At 43.9% G+C, this 22,895-nt stretch overlaps 1 protein-coding gene across 1 annotated transcript; it reads left to right on the top strand.

Moving 5' to 3' along the window:
- Positions 1–993: 993 nt before the first annotated feature.
- On the top strand, positions 994–22,634 carry espl1 (extra spindle pole bodies like 1, separase; the record flags this gene model as incomplete). Its single annotated transcript, XM_083661947.1, has 32 exons — positions 994–1,074; positions 1,469–1,771; positions 1,875–2,633; positions 2,908–3,009; positions 3,212–3,320; positions 3,508–3,641; positions 4,024–4,211; positions 4,310–4,552; positions 4,678–4,822; positions 4,929–5,085; positions 5,750–5,889; positions 6,554–6,688; positions 6,826–6,942; positions 8,081–8,252; positions 8,422–8,565; positions 8,700–8,856; positions 11,574–11,683; positions 12,088–13,268; positions 14,148–14,429; positions 14,915–15,305; positions 15,799–15,930; positions 16,061–16,268; positions 16,600–16,796; positions 17,119–17,246; positions 18,098–18,220; positions 18,442–18,591; positions 18,698–18,865; positions 19,030–19,134; positions 19,259–19,374; positions 19,742–19,825; positions 20,293–20,457; positions 22,243–22,634. 32 exons carry the CDS (start codon positions 994–996, stop codon positions 22,442–22,444), a joined length of 6,828 nt encoding a protein of 2,275 aa, XP_083518073.1. The 3' UTR covers positions 22,445–22,634.
- Positions 22,635–22,895: the final 261 nt, after the last annotated feature.

A 22,895-nucleotide genomic window follows, 5' to 3' on the forward strand; every position in this document is an offset into this window, starting at 1 on the left:
GGCTACTGTGTGCTGCTGTTACTGGGCATATGTATGTATATACCGTATATATATACACATATGCTGCCTATAAGTCAAAAACCCTCACAGAAGGTGATTAACAGCTGAAGTGAGGGAGAAATTAGCTGTGCCGAAAAACAGCTAAAACTGAAATGGAACAACTGTAGTGTGTTAGGGGGTACACAAAGGAGAATACTGTCACGATTTACCATCTAACATCTAAAGAAACCAGAAATGTTCACATTTGAGAACATGGAATCTGAGAATTAGGACATTTGTCCTTAAATAAATGGCTAAAAATGATTAATAGGGCATCAAAATAGGCAATTAATGCAATACTTGGCAATTAATCGATGAATTGATTAATTGTTGCAGCTCTTTATCAGTTTTTATAAAATGTATTTTTATGTATTTTCAAAATACAAAATACGTATTTGTATTTCAAATAATACTAATAAATAATTCAGACCAGTATTTTGTATTTGTATTGTGGTAAATCCAAATACTTTTTGATGTATTTTTTCTGCACCACCACCAGTGTGAGGCAGCAATGCACTAACCCGTGCCTAGTCTGCCGGAAATCAAAAGAAGAAGAAGAATTTCCGGTTTGAAAAGTCTTTCAAAAACAATGCGCGGCGGCCTGCTTTAAGTTTTACCAATGGAAGATCTAGCTATGGTTTTACTGACTGATTGTTGTAGACAATTTTACACGTAACTTATCTGGACATGTTTATTAACATATACCACGAACCAACCATCGGTTGCTCTACGCCCTAAACACGAGGCACAAAAGTCTAGCGTTAAACGGTAAGAAAGTCTAACGTTAGCTAACGCTAACATTGATTCTGTGTCAAGCGCTAGCTAACGTAGCTAACCTAGATTAGCGTACGTTAACCCAGCATTTAACTTTAATACATCCATGTATCACATCCACATCGAGGTTTATGTTAACGTTTTTAATTTCCATGTGTTCCTGTTTTACAGCTGTCAAACATGAAGTGTTTAAAGCTCGACGAGTACGTCAAGCAGACAGCTTCTCTGAAAGAAACCGGCCTTTTACTTGAAGAACTGGAGGTTAGTAGCGTATTTTTATTGCCTAAACTAACGTTACTCGCCTTGTAGGTGACAGTCACCTCTTTCATCTCTTAGCAGGACACTTTTAAGAAACATTTCTGAGTGGTTTAGTGTCTGTCACCTTTTCAGTACCAATGATTTAGTAAATGTAACGTTATATCAGTCGGGGTTCCCAGTGCACGGTCCTAGCGTGGAAATCCTGGGAAAGCTATAGCATTTTAAAGTTTGTTTTCAACTTCTGAAAATGTTTTGGGAAATTGTAAACTATTTGCAAAAGTCTTTATAATGTTAAATTACAAAGCAGTGAGAAGCTGAAAGCACATAATATTTTGTATGTTGTAACATTTCTCAACCTGAGAGGGGAATCTAAACTAGTTTGGTTTACATATTGCAGAACTATGTGAAGAGGCCAACCGGGTTTCCCACTCGCACATTGTGTGACAGAATCATCAGAGCCTGTCTCCATCAACTTGGAGTTGGACCCCCTGACCATGACCACATCGGTCAGTTGACAAAGCTGGCGGAGGTTGCCCTTCGTGGCTATGACCGGTCTGGACTGCGTGTTGCTCAAACCAGTCCTCTGTACATCGAAAAACTAATTTTCCATATTGTCAAGAAACTCAGCTCCCTGGGAGTTCACCGACTGTGTAGCCATTTAGCCGAGTTGCTTTACAGCAGGCTTACTCAAACACAACAGGTATGTATTGGATGTATAGAAGAGTTCATGTACCCCACATTAACACTGCCTGATCTCTTTGGTCTCTCTACTAACAAGGTTGCCTCTCTTATATGGTCCATAGGCTGATGAAGACTACTGTATTGTTGTGCGGAACTGCTTTGCAGTTCTCTGGAACTGCAAATCTGCTGCCAATGATGCAACAACCTTCAATCCCAGGATCAAACTCACATGCCAGATGCAAGCTCTGACCTTCCTCCTGTTGTTGGACAGGGAAACAGTGCCTCCCTCTTACTCCAACGTTCCCATGTACACAGAAGCTGCCTTAGTGGAGTTTGAGAAAAGCTGTGGGACAGTGACGAAGGAGGATGCTTCCTTTCTTCTGCAGAAAACGCAGACTCTCTTCTACACCTGTTGGACTGGTGCTCGAGACCGCAAGGGGGATGGAGACGGGCAGTCTGAGCAACCCTGTTTAGCCACACTTGAAGTGGTGCTGGTTACAGCTAAGCTGCTTTGTAAGTCGGGCTACTGGAACCTGGCTTCGTCTTTGCTGGATGAAATTGAGAGCAAGGTCAGGCAGCGTGGTGACTGTCACGGTACAGCTCTGGTGCTTGGCAAATGGGCGGTAAAGATTCACTCTTCCATGAGGTCTGGAGTGGCCAGGCTTTGGAGTGGCCAGGCTTTGACACAGTGTGCCCGGGTCTTGAGGTCTCTCCCAGCCGTCCCAGGGGACCGGGAAGCCCATGCGATTCTGGAGGGGTGCAGTCTGGTGGTGTGGGCCGTCGAAAATGGACACAGCAAGGGACTAAGTGGACCTGCGCTCCTGGCCTGGTTGTCTTTTCTTGAGGAGCAGCGAGAACCAATATTAAAAATGCTGCAGAAGGTTAGTGTGGTCATTCACCGGGGAAAGAAAGGATGGCTCTCATTGCTGTGTAGAAAATGGGAGCGGTGGAATTGTTTTGTAAAAACACATTTTGTATGATTTTTCTATTTAGGAGCTGACAAAAAAAATCCCGAGGAGAATTGACCTAGATTACATTCCTTACTTATGACCTCTCTTAATCTGTTGCCATAAATTCTTTAAAAAAAGCATCATGACGAGTGTATGTAACTATGTCTATATGACATTGTACCTGTGTTGTTTGTTAACGTAACAGAATTCAGCAAGCCAGGCTGAGAGCAGCCGACTCCAACGCTTACTTGGCTTCAGCATTTACAAAGGCTTCAAATATGCTGACGAAAGCCTGCTGGCCTCACAGGTAAGGACAACGCTGTAATCTCCACACACAGAATTATTGAATGCACAAGCTATCAGATATTTTGTTATTAGCTGCATGTGAAAGTTACAATACGTGGCCACAGTTCTAGAAATGCACCTGTGTTTCAGTTCTATATTACTTAGTAGGAGAATATTACTACGGTATATTACTGACACTACTGATTGTGGTTTGCCTTTCTTAGCTGGAGGACAGTGACGCACTGGATGGAGTGCTGCTGTACTGCAAGGCCACAGCCGGACGGATGATGACTGAACTACGCAAGCTCTCTACTGACGGTATTCTCGATGCAGGTGATTACATTTTAACTTCCCCTGTTGTGCGGCTGTTCAGTTTTAATATTTGTTCATTTATATTAAGTTTAACTATATATTTGGCTTGGCTTTGCTTCCGAAATGCTCTCTTGGATTATGGGCAAATCTTTCATTTGATTTCTATTCTGAAACAAATGGCCTCGTTTTTGTCATATTTGTCCTGCAGTGATTACTGCGAGCAACTTCGTGTGTTCATTGTACAACCAGAAACTCTATGACCAGGCCTACACTTTGGCTGCAATCCTCTGCCAGGAGCTATGCAGGAATTGCCCTAGCCCTCTCCCTGTTGGTGTTGATAGGGTAAGCTTTTTTGTTCCAGTCTTAATAAATCCATATCATATGCTGAACTATGCATTCATGTATTTGCTGTACTAGCAACAACAACAAAACGGTTAGCAACGGGAGGAAATTGATGAAAGGTTATTGATCCTAAAACGGAATACAAGTGGTAACATTGGAAACATGAATTTCATTTGATCGTTTCTTTCAACAATGTACATTTATTTTTTAGGATAAGATGAAACCTAAGTGATCCTGGAGGGGAAATTGGGTCATTGCAGTAGTAAAGATTGGGATACAGATTTTTTTTCTTGCTTTTGTAAAACATGTTTTGTTGTTTTTGTTGTTGTTGGCCTTTTAGCCATTTGTAATTTGTAATGATATCTGTGTGATCATTGTCTAGTTGAGCCGAATCTTCGCGCTGGTGGTGAAGAGTTCATGGCGGGCTGGACAGCTGGAGCGAGCCCTGGACTGGGTCATCCTCTGGTTGAAGGCCCTGGGGCAGGAAATCACAAGTCACATGTCCGAACCGGTCTCCTTGTGGGTGAGAATGAAAGCGGATGCAGCGCGTGAGGAGGACATACGGCTCAGGTATAGAGACCCCGCACACTTTTGATTTAACTGGAGAGTTTACATCAAATGAATGTGAAGGAAACTCTTTGCCTTGTCCTGTCATGGTCCTGGAACAGGACATTGCGTGACGGCTTTGGTCCTGACGTTCCTGACGAGGGAGTGATGCTTTGCCTTCTGGAGGAAGAGCTGCGTGCCTACAAGGCGGTGGAAGGAGACACTGCCCAGGAGCGTTACAACACACTCTGCGACCTGCTGGACATCTGCCACGAGGAGAGCGCCCGCACACACCTGCGCGCCGTCTACCTGTGTGAAATGGCCCAAGTTGTGTGTTTCCGGGATTTCAGTGAACAGACTGACTGGTAGGAGCTTTTTCTTGCCATCTCCCAAATACAATGTTCTTTGATACACAAACTTAATTGAGCCAACATGGCTGTTAACGGCCCATTGTCTCTATAATCATTATTTTGCGTTCGTAACTACACAGCGCGGCAGTAGATTTTACCCATGAGGCTTTGCGGCTATTGGAAGAAGAGCCAGAGACTGCAGAGAATACCGATAGACTGAAGGATGACAAGGCCCACGCTTTACTTTGGCTGTATATCTGCACTCTTGAGAAGAACCTTCAGGAGGTGGGTACTATTGAGTCTGTCAGGGTATCATCATTAAGTAAAATCTTGGCTAAGGCTTCAGTCGGGTGTCTTCTGATCAATTCGATGTTTGTCTCTCCTTCGCCAGGCCATTGATAAGGAGAAAGGACAGGGCTTGCGTCAGCAGAAACCATCTGTGGCCAAGTCCATAGGGACCAACGATTTTGACTACGAAGACAAGCAGAAGACACAGGACAGTGTTCAGGTCTACGAAGGCCTGCATTTCAACCTGGCTGCAGAGACCAGTAGGAAGCGCCTTTTCCTATGCTGAATCATCTATGTAGTTAGTCGTATCAAGCAATGCATGTTCACCCTATGTTAGGGCTGGGCGATATGACTTCAAATCAATATCACCATTATTTCAAACATTTAACTCGTCTACGATGAATGAACAATTAACTTTTTTGACATTGCCCTCATAGTTCTCTGAGCAGGTGTGTACTGTACTGTTTGTTTGTTGGCTGAGTGTTGTGACTGAACGCAACATAGTTTTTTTTTAAGGGGACAGTTCATGAACGGACACATTGGGGAAAGTATTAACCAAGTTAACATTAACTACGGTAATTGAATTCATTCACATCAGCAAGATTGATTAAGTCAGTTCGTTCTAAATGTCTGGTTCGATATATTGCCCAGCCCTACATATGTTGTACATGCCTCAGGTTTTCAATCTTTTTTCTTCTAAATTGGGTCAGTGGGTCAGTCTACTCTAACCTATAACAGACAGGCAGTATGTCAGTTATTGTCTGTTTCATACCAAAAAGCATTAGAATCTATTCTACCTGAATTGGTATTTGTGAGATGGACATTGTTGTGTGTGTGTGTGTGTGTGTGTGTGTGTGTGTGTGTGTGTGTGTGTGTGTGTGTGTGTGTGTGTGTGTGTGTGTGTGTGTGTGTGTCCGTCCTCAGAGTTATGTGCGCCTCTGGAGAAAGCCCTGGATGAGTGGGCCTCTCTTCTGCAGAGTCAAGTCCTGCCATCTGTCAGGAACCCCAAACAGACGTGTCGCTCCATTGGTCTGACCGCAGCACTCTTCAAACTCATGGGAAAGGTAACGTAACAACAGACACTGGTCAGAATCATTCTGGAGGGACTTCATCTCCTACCTAATCAATAACCACACCATCAGGAGGTATAATATACATAAGTTAGTAGATGCTAAGTAACCTGGAGGAATACTGCATAGTAGAGCTGTCGAAAATAATCGATTCAGAGATGCATCGCGATGCTTAATAGGACGATTCTGAATCGATTAACAAATATCAAAAATCGATTATTAAAAAAAAAAAAAAAATTTTTTTTTTTTTTTAATAATCAAATAAAATAGAATGTAAGTACATGCAGTTGTTTATTTTAATTATGGATCATAATACAATGCAATTCCAAATGCACTTTTATTTTAAAAGTAGCCACACAGTGAGAAAAAAGAAAGTGAGAAAAAATAAATCATGTATTGCGGAAAAAGTGATGCCTCGATTTAAGATGCATCGTGATGCATCGAAATGCATCGGAGATGCATCGAGATGCATCGTATAATCGAATCGAATCGAATCGTTGACTTGTATAATCGAATCGTATCGAATCGTGAGATCAGTGAAGATGCACAGCTCTACTGCATAGGTGTGCAGGAAGTTTATTTTTAAGGGTGCACCTAGACTTCAGATCAATGGTGTACCTGTGCATCTCATCAAATCTCTCTTTTCTCTCCTGTGTAGCCTCTAAAGGCTTTGGAAGCTTACCAACTTTCGTTGGGCCTTACACGTCAACTTGCTGATGCTCAAGGATGTGCCAGCTCCCTCTGCCAATCAGCCAAACTCCTCCTGGATCTGGGTGCCCCTGAGCTGGCTTGGGTAATGCATTTCTGTAATTACTATTTGCAATGGAAATACTGTACTGTATCTCAGTGTATGGTGTGATTGGTAGTTTACTCTTCACAATTGAGATGAATGAGAATTGATCTCTCAAGTCCTACTAACTATTGTTTCAGGCTCAGTTGGAGCAAGCGGAACCGTTTCTGACATCGGACACCACTTCTGAGGAGCCTTCTTCTCTCTCTATGCTGGCTGTTCTGTTGAGAGCAGAGTACTGCTACAGCACCGGACAGGTAGGTAACGTGTGTGCGCTAGGGTTGTCCCATATCAGTTTTTCCTCTTTGCTGAAATATGTGATTTTATAGCGGTATTATGAACATAATGCCCCAGTGATGGGAGGGAGGTGGTCGTAATACCATTGTTTTATCATTGTAGTTAGATGAAATTCCTGCTACATTGTCTCCTGACAGTAGGTGGCGCACTTGGCTGTGTGGGATAGGGCAGAAAGATGCAGGCATCCTGCTGCAGATGCTTGTATTTTCATATCTTGAGTTGTGAATTCCAAGCAAATCACTCATCCTATAACAGGCTTGATGAATAAGTGTTCCATTTGTCAGCATTGACTTTTGGTTTTAAAGAATTTTATTTTGAATGTTACTGAATAATAACCACCCAGAGTTAGCCGTTGTTTGTGTGCATTTGTTTCTGTGCAACCCTGGGCACTGCATTTTTTCAGGCAAAGCCTGCATACAACTTTGCATGGGCACAGATATGAATATGATACCATGAGCGTTTTCATAAATCTCAGTATACAGGGATGGCATCCAACCTTAGCACATGTGTGTACGGTAGTTGTGTAAACACTAGGGATGTTAATGATTAATCGATCGTTAAGAATTTCATCGATCAAACTATATGTTAACCTATTAATCGACAATGTAGGCTATGTGCTATTTTCTAGGGCGAAATTTAACTTTCACTACTCATACAGAGGAAGAAGAAAGCCAAGCTAGCAGACAGAAAGTCCGGTGTGGGAGCATTACACCCAAAAAGATAACGGTGTTCATTCATTGTAAACATTGTAATACAATGTTGAAATCCGTCATGACTCATGTCCACAAGCACAATGACAGCTAAATGCAGGAAGTTTAGTTGGTTGATCAACTTGTTGGGTAGGCCTAAAGACAGATATAGAACCCTGCATTTTGTATTTTCTATTTTGTCTGTCAAAAGCAGTTTTTTTTTTAACATAATGATGAATCAATTAATTGGTCGTTAACATGACCAATTAATCAATTAAGGAAATTGATGAAGATTTGCATGCCCAGGCCAGTACACACACACCATAGTTGTCAATCTAAATTAGAATTTATGTTTGCCGATGATGGTGATGATCGTTTGTTTTTGCCACCTCACCTGGCGATATCTCAGGTGCTGCGTGGGGTGCCTTACCTATCTGAGGTGCTTAAAGAAGTGAATGAGAAGAGACGATCCATGAGCTGGTACCTGCTGCATACTCGGGCGCTTCAGACCTGCGGTTCTTACCTGAGTCTGGATACCGCTGCACTGCCACAAGCCCAGCGCCAGCAAATCACCCTACATGGTTAGCAGAGGCATTTGCTATACTCTATTGAACTGGAAAGTTATTATTTGTTCTCCTTCCAAATGCCACACCTTTTTGTATGTGAGAATTAATATCTTAGAATTCTGGCTATAACTAACTTGGACTTATGTATTTTTATTTGTTGACTATTTTGTGCATGTTCCAGCAGGTATAAATAGCACCGACACAGCCCTGTATGAGAGTCTCAAGCTTCTCCGCAGTCTGCTGATGCGTATAATGGGGAAGAGCTGCGGGGGCCTATACGGGACAGACAGCAGCAGCTCAGAATCAGACATGCGCTTCATCGATCAGGGTACGCTTGTCTCATGCATCATGGTTTGACAGTGTAATTCATGGAAAACCACCATTCGATTTTTGGCCATTTATTTTGCTGCCGTCTGTCTGCCATAATGACACTCCATCTATCCCTTCTTGGTCTGAGAGCAGGAGATAACCTGCTGCTGAAGTGGCAGCTGTTCTCAGAGCTGTTGAGCTGCTCGCTGAAGATGGTGGCGGTGAGGAGCAGCTGTGGGGACGTCATTGAGGCCAGGCCCCAATGCCTAGAAGCACTTAAACTGGCCAGCAAGCTGCAGGCACTCAGCCAGTATGTACATTATACATCTGTTTAAAGCTTGAACTGGCCAGCAAGCTGCAGGCACTCAGCCAGTATGTACATTATACATCTGTTTAAAGCTTAAACTGGCCAGCAAGCTGCAGGCACTCAGCCAGTATGTACATTATACATCTGTTTAAAGCTTAAACTGGCCAGCAAGCTGCAGGCACTCAGCCAGTATGTACATTATACATCTGTTTAAAGCTTAAACTGGCCAGCAAGCTGCAGACACTCAGCCAGTATGGATACATCTGTTTAAAACTAAAGCTTAAACTGGCCAGCAAGCTGCAGGCACCCAGCCAGTATGTACATTATACATCTGTTTAAAGCTTGAACTGGCCAGCAAGCTGCAGGCACTCAGCCAGTATGTACATTATACATCTGTTTAAAGCTTAAACTGGCCAGCAAGCTGCAGACACTCAGCCAGTATGGATACATCTGTTTAAAACTAAAGCTTAAACTGGCCAGCAAGCTGCAGGCACCCAGCCAGTATGTACATTATACATCTGTTTAAAGCTTGAACTGGCCAGCAAGCTGCAGGCACTCAGCCAGTATGTACATTATACATCTGTTTAAAGCTTGAACTGGCCAGCAAGCTGCAGGCACTCAGCCAGTATGTACATTATACATCTGTTTAAAGCTTGAACTGGCCAGCAAGCTGCAGGCACTCAGCCAGTATGTACATTATACATCTGTTTAAAGCTTGAACTGGCCAGCAAGCTGCAGGCACTCAGCCAGTATGTACATTATACATCTGTTTAAAGCTTAAACTGGCCAGCAAGCTGCAGACACTCAGCCAGTATGTACATTATACATCTGTTTAAAAGCTTAAACTGGCCAGCAAGCTGCAGGCACTCAGCCAGTATGTACATTATACATCTGTTTAAAGCTTAAACTGGCCAGCAAGCTGCAGACACTCAGCCAGTATGTACATTATACATCTGTTTAAAAGCTTAAACTGGCCAGCAAGCTGCAGACACTCAGCCAGTATGTACATTATACATCTGTTTAAAGCTTAAACTGGCCAGCAAGCTGCAGACACTCAGCCAGTATGTACATTATACATCTGTTTAAAAGCTTAAACTGGCCAGCAAGCTGCAGGCACTCAGCCAGTATGTACATTATACATCTGTTTAAAGCTTGAACTGGCCAGCAAGCTGCAGACACTCAGCCAGTATGTACATTATACATCTGTTTAAAGCTTGAACTGGCCAGCAAGCTGCAGACACTCAGCCAGTATGTACATTACATCTGTTTAAAAGCTTAAACTGGCCAGCAAGCTGCAGACACTCAGCCAGTATGTACATTACATCTGTTTAAAGCTTGAACTGGCCAGCAAGCTGCAGACACTCAGCCAGTATGTACATTATACATCTGTTTAAAGCTTAAACTGGCCAGCAAGCTGCAGACACTCAGCCAGTATGTACATTATACATCTGTTTAAAGCTTAAACTGGCCAGCAAGCTGCAGACACTCAGCCAGTATGTACATTATACATCTGTTTAAAAGCTTAAACTGGCCAGCAAGCTGCAGACACTCAGCCAGTATGTACATTATACATCTGTTTAAAAGCTTAAACTAGCCAGCAAGCTGCAGGCACTCAGCCAGTATGTACATTACATCTGTTTAAAGCTTGAACTGGCCAGCAAGCTGCAGACACTCAGCCAGTATGTACATTATACATCTGTTTAAAGCTTGAACTGGCCAGCAAGCTGCAGGCACCCAGCCAGTATGTACATTACATCTGTTTAAAGCTTGAACTGGCCAGCAAGCTGCAGACACTCAGCCAGTATGTACATATACAGGTACATCTGTTTAAAGCTTAAACTGGCCAGCAAGCTGCAGGCACTCAGCCAGTATGGATACATCTGTTTAAAACTAAAGCTTAAACTGGCCAGCAAGCTGCAGGCACCCAGCCAGTATGTACATTATACATCTGTTTAAAGTTTGCAGTAAAGCAGGGTGCAAAAGATACTGTATATCCCCCCTCCACCCCATTATATTTTGTGCACTGCTCGGCTTGATATAGTACCTACTGTACTACCTACCTAAACATATTTGTTACTGGGCCAGTACACGTTATGTGCACATTTGATCTCCTATGTAAACAGGCCCGTCCACACTGACTCGGTATTCACTATTCAAATGGTAAAGCAAAGGACATCCTCTAGAAACTAGACTCTAGTTCAGTGATACTCAACTTGCGGCCCGGCGGCCAGATGCGGCCCGTGATAGGGTGCAGAGTGGCCCCCTGACCATTTTCTAATTCACAATGAAAACAAACTGAGGTCCTGTTAAATTGTCAAATATACTCACCGCCCAGGCACTTATATCTACTTAACTAAATGAACCTAACTTAACGATAGTGTGCGCACAAGTGTCAGACTAAACTCTGGCTGAGGAGTCCTACAGTCTGCAACAGATTTTTTTGTTTGATTAATGTTTGTTTATTAACTGGCCCCAGGCCTCCTGTCATTTAGGTAAAGTGGCCCCCGGGCAAAGCAAGTTGAGTATCCCTGCTGTAGTTTATAGAGTGATACTGTACATACACACACTAACACACAGCACAATGCTCTCAGCATACTGGAGTGTCAGAGCTACTGTGGTCTCACTATTTCAAACTGCTTCATGTTATGATGGATTTCAATCTTTTCTTCTTTGACATATTGTGTGTGTGTGTGTGTGTGTGTGTGTGTGTCATTGTTTAGTTGTGCTGAGCTGCTGGTGGTAAAAGCTGAGCTGGAGCTGATGCAGGGGGAGACAGAGGAAAGTGGATTTGATCTGGACAGAGTCCGGAACCTTCTGGAACTTTGCACAGGTCAGACAGACACACAGCACAGCCAATAGAGAGCCGCAGGAATGAGTCCTATAACCTACCTGAGACGGTTCCCTCGTCTGAAACTCAATGGGACGTTTGTATGGGATTTTGGTTAAATGTCTGAAAAGAAGATAAACAGTTTATGAAATGGTGAACTTTGTGTTCGGCAAGATCATCTTCACAGATGAGGACCACTTTTATGATTTTTGAAGGGTAAATGATTTTTAAAAAAAATCGATTTTCAGACGACGCTTCAATAATCGGAGGAACCAGGAAGGGCATGGCTTCTGTGTTGGCCTACAAAAATATGTCATCCCTGCGGCACTCCATTCCAATATTGCTTTGCTCCTAGCAGTGCCACGTCACTTAAGCTTCAAAATGGCCATCTTTTGTTTTTCCTCTAGATTTTTCTAATCCGGAACAGAAGGCAGAATTGAAAATCAAACCAAGGAAAGGACGTCCGGTGCCAAGGTCACAATCTCCTCTCCCCACCCTGGAGGATGACTGTAAAGACTTGCTGAGCACAAGGTGGTTCCCCAAAGAACCTGTGGGGATGGATCAGCCCAGCTCCCCGCCTCTGAAAGAGCGGCCTCAGGGCCGCTGGCTCTCCTCCCTGGCTCATGAGCCTGACTGCCAGTGCTCGTGCTGTTCTGAGCCCTGTCTGGGCCGTGCCACAGCCCGCTGGGCTGCTGCACAGGCTGACCTGGTTCTCCAGCTGGATCCCACTGAAGCCACAGTCAGCTGGAAGCTTCACCGAGCCACGTTAACCCGCTCTCGGAGTGTCACTGCCAAACTTGCGGTGAAGCTGGCTAAACTCTTCCCTCTCTGTGGCACTGCCAAGGGCTCCTCTAAGCCTTCCCTGATGCACGATGTGCTAGGTCGTGCGTACCTGCGCATGGCCGTGTCCGGGCTGGAACCCAGGCGTCATAAGGTCCATGGTATAGGGCATGTCCTGAAGGCTGGCTTGGCATACGTGGATTCCAAGCCCTCTCCAGAGCTGAGACCTCTGAGAGCAGGTCTAATGGCAACCAAAGCCATAGCCTCGCTGTTTACCTTAGCTGCCCAGAAGGACTGCACTCCAGAAGAGCTCTTCTCCACTGCTTGGACGTGGAACCCACCGAAAAGGGCCATTGAGCTTAAATCGAAAGACAAAAGTGTACCTCCAGCATCCTCACTAAAGAAGACTAAAGGCTCACTCATTGTCAAAGACCTTGATATTCCGGACAAGACAAAAGATGCAAAGAAAGTCAAGGTTGTTAAACCCAAGATTACATTGACAATTGACTTATCCAAAGTAAAGAGTCTGGCCCCCATGACACCAGCAGCCATAACACCAGTGGTGGTAAAGCCATCAAAGTTCAAATCTTCTGTTATGGACCATGGCCCTTTTGCCTTTAGCCTGGAGGTACCTACATTGGTTTGTGCTCCTGTCCAGAAGTTCAGAGTCCCTCCCTCGGCACAGAAAGGGACGGCAAAAGCCACACCTAGACACCAGTTCCAAGTATATGAAGAGGTGTCTCCAGTTCAAGACAAGACCCAATCCATACCTGCTGCCCCCAGACGCACAAAGAAATCACGTTTCAAGGTATTTATGGGGATCTATTCTAGGGGTGGCCACAAATAGTTGACGATTTGTTCGAAGGAGCCAGATTCGACTGCCAATCTCACAGTCGAATAGTCGCAAAATATGGTTCTGAAACAAGGATCATTCCATTCTGCCTATATGGGGGTGCTGAATGTCTGATTTTACATAGAATTGCTTGGGTTTCTCTCCCAATAGATCGTGATATAGCCTATTTTGGCATAGAGCTCAATGGTCATGTGACATTTCTTGCCCCGGAAGTGAGTTTCCCATTAATTTTCTCCATAGATGTTTCAAAAAACCTTATATAGCGAGTTTTAAGGCTGGAACCAAGTCACACTGTGACCTACTGAATCATGAGTGACCATAAAACATTTCACTTGGAGCAAAAACAAAAAATAACATCCGGGGGGGGGGGGGGGTTTCCCCATCTTTATTTTTGTTTTTGCACCAAGTGAAATATTTTATGGTCACTCACAATTCACTAGGTCACATGGTGGCTTGGTTCCAGCCTTAAAACTCAGATAAGGATTTTTCAAAATGTCTGGAGAAAATGAATGGGAAGGAAACTCACTTCCGGGGCAAAAGATCACACATGACTGTTCAGCTCTATAAGTGTCAGACTATTAATACCGTAAAACCAAGTCTCAATTAAACAAATAAATCAAACAAGCTCATGCCAATGGATTTTCTGATTGCCCGATTGTCCTATAAAAAAAGGAAAACAAACAAACATTGGTATTGAACAGCAAAATCCGATTAGACTAACACAATTCTGAGCCGGGGACAGCCCTAATCTATTCCAATGAAAACATCTGTATTTTATTTTGTTTAATTTATGCATGCAAAAAAAATAACTATTCATTTGATCTCTTGATGCAGATTGACTTTAGTGATGAGAGTGACTCAGAGGCTAATCCCCAGGCAGAGGTGAAAGAGAAAACGGATGTCACTAAAAAGCGCACCACAGCCACCAGGGGTACCCACAACTCTAAAACGGTCCCAGAACCAGCTACAGAGAGAGTCCCTCCCTCGGCACAGAAAGGGACAGCAAAAGCCACACCTAGACCACAGCTCCATGTACATGAAGAGTTGTCTCCAGTTCAAGACAAGACCCAATCCATACCTGCTGCCCCCAGACGCACAAAGAAATCACGTTTCAAGGTATTTATGGGGATCTATTCTAGGGGTGGCCACAAATAGTTGACGATTTGTTCGAAGGAGGCAGATTCGTCTGCCAATCTCACCATCGATTAGTCACAAAATATGGTTATGAAACCAGGATCATTCCATTCCGCCTATATGGGGGTGCTGAATGTCTGATTTTACAATTGCTTGGTTACTCTCCCAATTGATTGTGATATGTAGCCTATTTTGTTATAAGTGTCAGCCTATTAATACCATAAAACCAAGTCTCAATTAAACAAATGAATCAAACAAAGTCATACCAATGTATTTTCTGATTGCCCGATTGTCTTATAAAAAAAGGAAAACAAACAAACATTGGTATTATTGAACAGCAAAATCCGATTTGACGAACACAATCGGGAACAGCCCTACAGTAATATATTCCAATGAAAACATATGTATTTTATTTTTGTTTAATTTATGTATGCAACAAAATAACTTCATTTTATCTCTTGATGCAGATTGACTTTAGTGATGAGAGTGACTTAGAGGCTAATCCCCAGGCAGAGGTGAAAGGGAAACCAGATGTCTCTAAAAAGAGCACCACAACCGCCAAGGCTGTCCACGACTCTAAAACGGCCCCAGAACCTGCTACAGTGAGAGCCCCTCCCACCAGGAAGGCTAGGGCTAAGAAGAGCACTGCACTCCCTCGGTCCAGCACATCTTCGGAGGATGAGGGGACAGTGGTGCCTCCCGCTCCCGTAAGAAGAGGCAGAAGCAGAAGGCAGCTGCCTGGGCCGGAGGAGCCAGAGAAAATGAGGACCATAGAAGAGGAGATGGACGGAGTCCTGGACATGAGCATTGAGGAGCTTAGGGCGTCAGACACTGAGACTGAAGACAATGCTGCTTCAAGTAAGGATATTTGTCCGTTTGTCTTGTTTACACAGTGGAACTTTCCATTCATATTTTCCAATCATATTGAAACATTTCAATTAGAATGTCTGCTTTAGTTGAGTGAAGATGTTGATAAAGATGTAACATGTTCCCTTCAAGTCTGCACCTTGCACCAAGTATACACACACACATGTCTCTCTCCCTGCACCGTGTAGGTTATACTTTCAACCAAATTCAAACGTACACGTACATAAACATAATACAAGACACACAGATCACGTTTTTTTTATGTTTTCCTTTCTTTGTTTCTGTATTTTTTACATGTGCAAATAAATAAAATAGGGTGTTCCCCAAATTATCAAGGCTAATCATGGCAATTGATAATCATAACTACCGGTAATAAGTATTATCAATTTAGCTATAACCATATAGCCCAAATTAGCATTAACTTGTAACACTGTTGATGCAAATCTGACCCTACTGTGCTTACCTTGAACTCTTGATTGTCCAGCCATAGATTTTGAGGTTTTGCGGAGGGAGCTGTGCGGCGATTCGGAGAGAGATGACCTGTCTGAGTTGAGGAGCAAAGGTCAGCCGAGGAAGGGCCTGCAAACCCCCCTCTCTCATTCAGACGCCAGGCCAGGTGAGTCACAACTAACCCCGCAACGATACGTTAGGCTTGTAGGGTATAAATACAGGTTCAAAATCTATTCTTTATCAAGGAGGTTTTGCAGCTCACCTGTTCCTAATCGTTCTGTCATTTATTTTTTCAGACTCTTTGGAAGAGGTTCAGTCGCTGCTGCGCTCCGCCTGGTTGGCCCTTCAGCACCTCCCCCCTCCCAGCCTCTATCCCAGCCTCTGTGGTCTTTTAGCCTTGACCTTGGGACAACAGGACCCAGTAACTACAGCAATGCTGCATACCCAGTCACTGGGTGTCACTAGCCGCCATCGCACCATCAGGCATCTAGCCAGTTTCCTAAAGTAAGCATTTGTACTCGACAGGGTCACTAAAATGCATAGAGAGTATGTTATTTTGATTGGCTGATTCGACTACTACCTTCATACAGGCTATTCAAGAACAACTACATCAACGGCATCTATTTTATTTGATCAAATTATGCTCTGGAACAGCTTAATTTGCTCATCCAAGTACAAGTATTTGGCAACTGGATTCGCACTGATCTGAAGTAGTACTACTATATTCTACAATGTAGAGGTATCATTGTAGGATCTACATGATACCTCTAGTTTTCACAACACAATTAGTGAGTGTTTTTGAGCTAGTTGTTGCTTTGCTGTGTCATTCCAACAGAAAGCTGAGAAAGACCTCCAGTGAGCTAGCAGCCATCATGGACGCTCTGAGTCTCAGTCAGGCTCCGTCTGGGACGTCTCCTGAACACAGACTGTCTCAGCTGGAGAACATCTATTCCTTCACTACTGCCGATTCATCTACTTTCCCCCAGCAACACTGCCAAGAGTTTATCAAACAGATTCAACACCTTCCTTCAGGTAAAATATTAAATATTGTTTGATTTTTGAGTAGATTTTGATTGTTAGATTTGAGATTTCCAATGCTGATTTGTCATAATGATAATGCCATTCCACAGGCACCTTCTACATGTCAGCTATTTATCATGCATTCTGTGCATCAGTGAAGCCTTATTTAGTGAGTGTGCACTGTGCCTTGTCTAATAATCCATAGCTTGGTAAGTCAATGCTCAATGCTTATGTTGCTTAAACAGCCCCTCAGAGGAAAGCAAAGACAGGGCCCTTATTTGCATTATGGTTATGTTTGAGTAATAATGTCCTTTCTCTCTTTTTGCATCTACAGGTTTGACGGTGTGTGTGCTATCTGTGCTCGGACTCAAACCTGGGGAGATGGGAGACACCATCATGCTGTCCCGTCTTGAGAGGGGAGCTGCCCCTGTGACTGTTCACTACCCCACCTCCCAGCAGCCGGTGAAATATGATTCATCAAATGACCAGTTTGCCAAACAAAAAAAGATTCATAGGTGTTATTTTCCCAGTGGAATATAATATTATAAAATGATGTAAACTCAGGTGTTTTTAAGAACATGTGATGGCTTGAAAATCTTGCCATGCTCTCACCTCTTCCATCTCTAATCGGCTGCAACAAGTAGTCTAGCGGAAAGAGAAAAACTACTACTGTGATTTAATTTATTTCAAATAAAAGGTCTAATCATCTTAAATGTGATTGAAAACTGTCTTGTTCATAATGAGACTCGGTTCTCAGTCTCTATCCGCTTCGCTCAACCAGAGACTGCGAACTTTCTCCAAGCTTTCGTTGTTAAAACGGCATGGAAACAGTAAAAAAACAAATGCATCGTGTATAAGGGGCGGTGACATGCAGAAGTTGTTTGCTTGTAAACGGATAAAATGGAATCAGGCATAATTTCCGGTAACTTGACAAAGGGGCGTAGGTGTTAGCGGCAGTTCTTGCCGCCGTTTAGCCACTATTTTTTTTACAAGAAGTTCCCAGACACTTGGTGGGCAGAGATCTTGTCCAATCGTCTGGGAGCCAAGACTAGTTCACAATTTTAATATCCAATCAATACGATAAACACAGGCAGCTGAGAAGGCATGTGTCTCCCTATCATTTCAACATGACAAAAATTGTATGGGGGAAATATATTTCAGCCATTTAAATTAAGAATCGGACTCCCAGTGGTTTCACAGTCCACATGGAATTTGCAAAAATGATATTATTTACGCTTGTTTGCTGTGTGTGATCGCAACAAAGAACATTCGGGCATTGACGTCCCTTCTCTGTCTCCTTTCTTGTCGTCAAGTTCTCCATTAGCCATCTGGTGCAGGAGCTGGACAGTATCCATGTGGAGCAGAAGGTTGTGAGCCGTTCCTCTGACAAAGCCGAGTGGTGGAACGGGCGCAAGATGCTGGACGCTCGTCTTGAGGTAAGTGGGGAGGAACAACAGCCCTGACTGTAGCAGAAAGACAAAGTTTATTTGTACAGATCTTAAGCATTGAAAATTCGCAGGTTTGCTTGGTTCCATGCCGTAAAACTCGAGATGTCACGTGTGACTGTTCAACTCTAATGAGAACTAGGAGATCCTTCCACTAAACCTTGGTGCTTATTGTCTTCACCCTTTGAACTCCCTGCCATCTTTCTTCTCAGGCGGTGTTGGAGAACATGGAGAGATTGCTGGGATGCTGGCAGAGTTTTCTTCTACCTCTGACATCCGATCCTGAGCTCTCAAATCAGGCCAAGCACCTGTGCGAAGCATTGTCTGCCAGGGGTGTGACAGCCAGTGAGGAGATGTTGAAGGTGTGTTGTGTGCGTTACACTTTTTCACAGAGCCGTGTAGTGTCGTCATCTGGGTCTCCATTCTGTCTTGCTCTGGTCTGATCCGGTCCACCACCTGTGTTTCCAGGCTGTGCTGTCCGCATCGCCTTTGCTCTCCCCAGGAGATCTGAAGAGATTTGCTCTGGGACTTTCTGCAGAGTGGGACCTGGAGTGCGATGGCTTGCTGAAGACAGCCGTGTCCCGCCTGGCAGGCCGAGTTGAACCCCGCGGTCATGTGGTTCTCATCCTGGACAAGGTTGGCTTCTTCATCTCCGGGCAATTCTTGGAAGGCCCGATGATTTGTGCATAGCGAGCATATTGAGAGTTGCAAAGCGGAAACACAATGTGACTGATGTGATGCGGGTTCAGCGCTGATGCTGAGGTGTAAATGTATTTGCTTCGGTCTTGTTCCTCGTGCAGTACCTTCAGAAGCTGCCGTGGGAGTGCCTCTCCTGCTTAAGGCCTCGCTCCGTTAGCCGCATGCCGTCTCTGCACTCACTACTTGGACTTTGCATTCAGAAAGAGGTGAGATTAACCATTGCCCCAATGTGCCAAGTGGTACACATGTAATTGTTACCCCCCCATGACTAATATGTTGAATGGTGGCTATTATGGATGTCATTATTGGACTCTCTCTCTCTCTCTTCAGACTGACCCTCAGTCCGTTCTGAAGCATGGTGTGGATCCTAAGAAGGTGTTCTATGTACTCGATCCTGATGCTAATCTGGGAAAATCACAGGAGCGATTCAGGGAATGGTTTAGCAGGTGAGACCAGCACTCATATGGCAGTTAAAACAACAAGCATCTTGATTTGACTGTATGCTCGAGGGCAGGGGTTCGAAGCCTCCCCAGGGGGGCTCTAAACAGTTTCAGGGCAGGATCAGTGAATGAAGTGAAAAAATATGATCTTAGTTATCAAAAGGAGATCACATAGAATCGTGTAAATGTGTGTGATTTGGTTAAAGAGATACAGTAATTTGGGGGGCTGAACGTTATGTCAAACAGCAATATCAGGCTATCATGGCTCATTTTGGCGGGGTGGGGGGGGCTTTGTCTGATAAGCCCTGCTCAAGGGTTTTTGCATTTCTCTCATTGGTCTTTCTCATTCACCTGTCATTTTGCTCCTCTGAAGTCAGCGGCAGTGGGAGGGGGTGTGTGGAGCTGCTCCTGACCCCGCTCAACTGCAGAAAGCTGTTGCTGCCAAAGATCTCTACATGTGAGTTTGAGATGAATTTTAAGTATCGCGGGGGAGAGAGGAGAGATGATGGCTTAAAGTCCCCCAGAACCCTAGATGTTTACTGGATTCAAAATCAACTGTTCATTTCATTATAGGAGCTGCATAGACCAAAAGTATATTATTATCAAGTACTGAATTGTACAGTAGAACTTTGTTTGAACTCCCACCGAATAGAGGACATCCAAATGATTTTAGTGGTTTGAATACTCAATTCTTCACAATCTTTTTTTCCCCCAATGACAATTTGAATGTCTTTTTTTTGGAGAAGAACCCTGATTTAACCCATTGATACCTGATGCAGCATTTGTGTGTGTATCCCTGTAAGACCGCAGTTTGCGGTCTTAAAGGGATACGCACACAAATGAGGGATATACACGCAAATGCTGCATCAGGTATCAATGGGTTAATCAATCGTAATCGCTTACTTTATTTCTCCTCTTGTGTAGCTACGTAGGGCACGGTGCCGGCGCACGCTTCCTGGATTGCCGGAGGCTCCTGGCACAGGAGACGAGAGCAGCCTCCCTGCTCTTCGGCTGCAGCAGTGCTGCTCTAGCGCTGCGTGGAGGTCTGGAGGGACAAGGCATTATCCTCTACTACCTCATGGCAGGCTGGTAAGATCTCTCTTTACCCATTAACACACTTTCCAGTGAATGCGGATTAGTAAATGTCTAGAACCTAGATTGATTTGAATAAGAGTTCAATCTAAGATTTTTTTGTTTTGCGAGAATTACAAAGCGGCAAGCTTGGGCTTTGACGTAGGAAGTGATACTGAAAGCTGTAGTAGTTCCTCGAATGGCCACTTGGCTGGCTCCAAAAGCGAATTAGCCCCCATGTTAAAATGCCTGTCTTTACAACAGGATTAAACGTGTTTACAGCCTGGTTCAAAACACAGTTTTGGTCTATGTAGGCAATTTAACCTCTCATAACTGTTTGGGGGTCGATTTTTTTTTTATATAACTCACCCCTTTCAAGTAAAATAGATGATAGAAAAGACTTTTGGGGGTGATTCCAAGTTTGTCTGTCCAGTGATCGAGCGGCTTGCCGATCATGGACCAATAGCAGGCGGAGCTGTGGCTCTGGGAAAGCCCTGGTCTCGTGCCGTCTCGCACGAGCTGCGCAAGAACCCCAAGATGGCGACGGGGCACGCTAGGCTTAAATGGAGTCCAAAAGCCAATGGGTGACGTCACGGCCAGTGGTTTTCAAAGTGTGGGAGACTGAGCCTCCCCTCAGAGAACATATAGACATCTGCCCGTACCCCCACCGCCCACATTGCTAAACATCTTTATCCACTCTGAAGGACTTTTAATCGCTTTTCAACACATCTTTATTACACTCAGCCCAAGTTCTCCCACATTCATCGTGCTTATTGAGGCAGAATAATGTAACCCTGCAGTCCAGTAGCTACACTGAAAACAGTCTCACCCAACGAGATCATCACTGCGCACTGCTTTTCATAGGCCGTCACAGTGTCTCACCGTTGTGCGTAAGTCACTCGGCAATGCCCTGCAGGCCTGCACATAGCGTTGCTTTTCATGTCTCAACACTGCATCAATCCTTTACACGTGTTCCCCCGGCGGAGTCGCGGCAATTTTGGATCAATTTGGCCTCGTTAATTTGCTCGCCCCTACTTCAGTGGGAACAATGAGTCTGCCTTTGATGCGCATATAGACGGGCGATGCGGGGAATAAATGCAGATCATCCTCCTGCGGCCTTGACCGGTACGGTGCTTTTAATTATAGTCAACGCGGAAAACCTGCACTCACACAGGTACTGTATGTCCAACTGAACTTTTATAGCCTGGCAGGAGAGCATTGATGAAAATCCAAACTTTAAATAATCAGGGTCGTGTTCCTCCATTTTCTGCTCGCACGAAACGTCTCATCTGTCTCACTGTAGGTACTAAATATCTCGCTTCAGGGATAGCACCTACCTCCAAGCCATTAGACATCTGAACTTGCACTAATTCATTGATTATGTTTGACCTATAGCACTTTAAACTGTATGCACTTCTGCTGAATACGATGCTGCTGGATACTGTTCCTGAATGTTTTTTGTTTTTTTCTTGCGTTAAATGGTTACTGTATGGTGTGCTGCTGCACTGTCTTTGTCTTTTGTCTGAGAGTGAACCAAGACAAATTCTTATCAACTCTGTTGACATGGCAATAAGTTGATTGAACCTTGAATCTTAAATATCGCTTCATTGACATGAAGCCGCGCTGTGCCTCCCCTCAAGTTGTCTCGCTCTTATACAACCAGTTGGTATATAGACACAAGATGGCTGCCACAAAGCTTTTGGACATCGAGTTTATTACCACATGGAGAAATTCCTAATTTGACTGAACAGTTGATATCCTGTGTGGGGTCTGTGTCATGACTATTTCCTCTTTACTCCGCAGCCCCTTTGTGTTGGGGAACCTGTGGGACGTGACAGATGTTGACATTGATCGCTTCACTAGAGCCCTGCTGGAGTCCTGGTTGTCCGCTGGGCCTGGAGCTCCCCTCCTGGATCATATGGGCCCATCCCGACAGGCCACAAACCTGAAATACCTCATAGGAGCTGCACCTGTGGTCTATGGCTTACCAATCCACCTGCAATAGGAGGCGTCCCAAGAATCCTAGATTATTGACATTGTAGCATTTTACTGTGTCACTGTTTCTAAATTGGTGAGAGTTCAGACAATGGATGTGGTAAGAAGTATTGGTCTGGTTCAAAGCGGTGGTTTTTCCTCACACTAACTTTAGTTATGATGTTAATTTAAATGTTGTTTAAATTTAAAATGTGTAGCAGGAAGTTGAATTTTTTACTTCTTCAATATGCATTCAAAATTGTTCCAAAGTTTTATGATTTCTTAATTTAAAGCAAATGCCTCAGTTTTAAAGCAAGTGTTTTTCAATTTGTTTTAATTTGTTTTAATTTGTTTTAATTTGTTTTAATAAATGCTTTACTGACTTAAGATCAGTGTCTGTGTTCTGTGGCAACGACTACAAATCAATCAAATTTGATACTTGAATTCACTGAAGATGTGTCCAAGTCGCACCAGCTGGTGTT

Source organism: Poromitra crassiceps (genome assembly GCF_964638095.1).
Source record: "Poromitra crassiceps genome assembly, chromosome: 27".
Lineage (NCBI taxonomy): Eukaryota > Metazoa > Chordata > Actinopteri > Beryciformes > Melamphaidae > Poromitra > Poromitra crassiceps.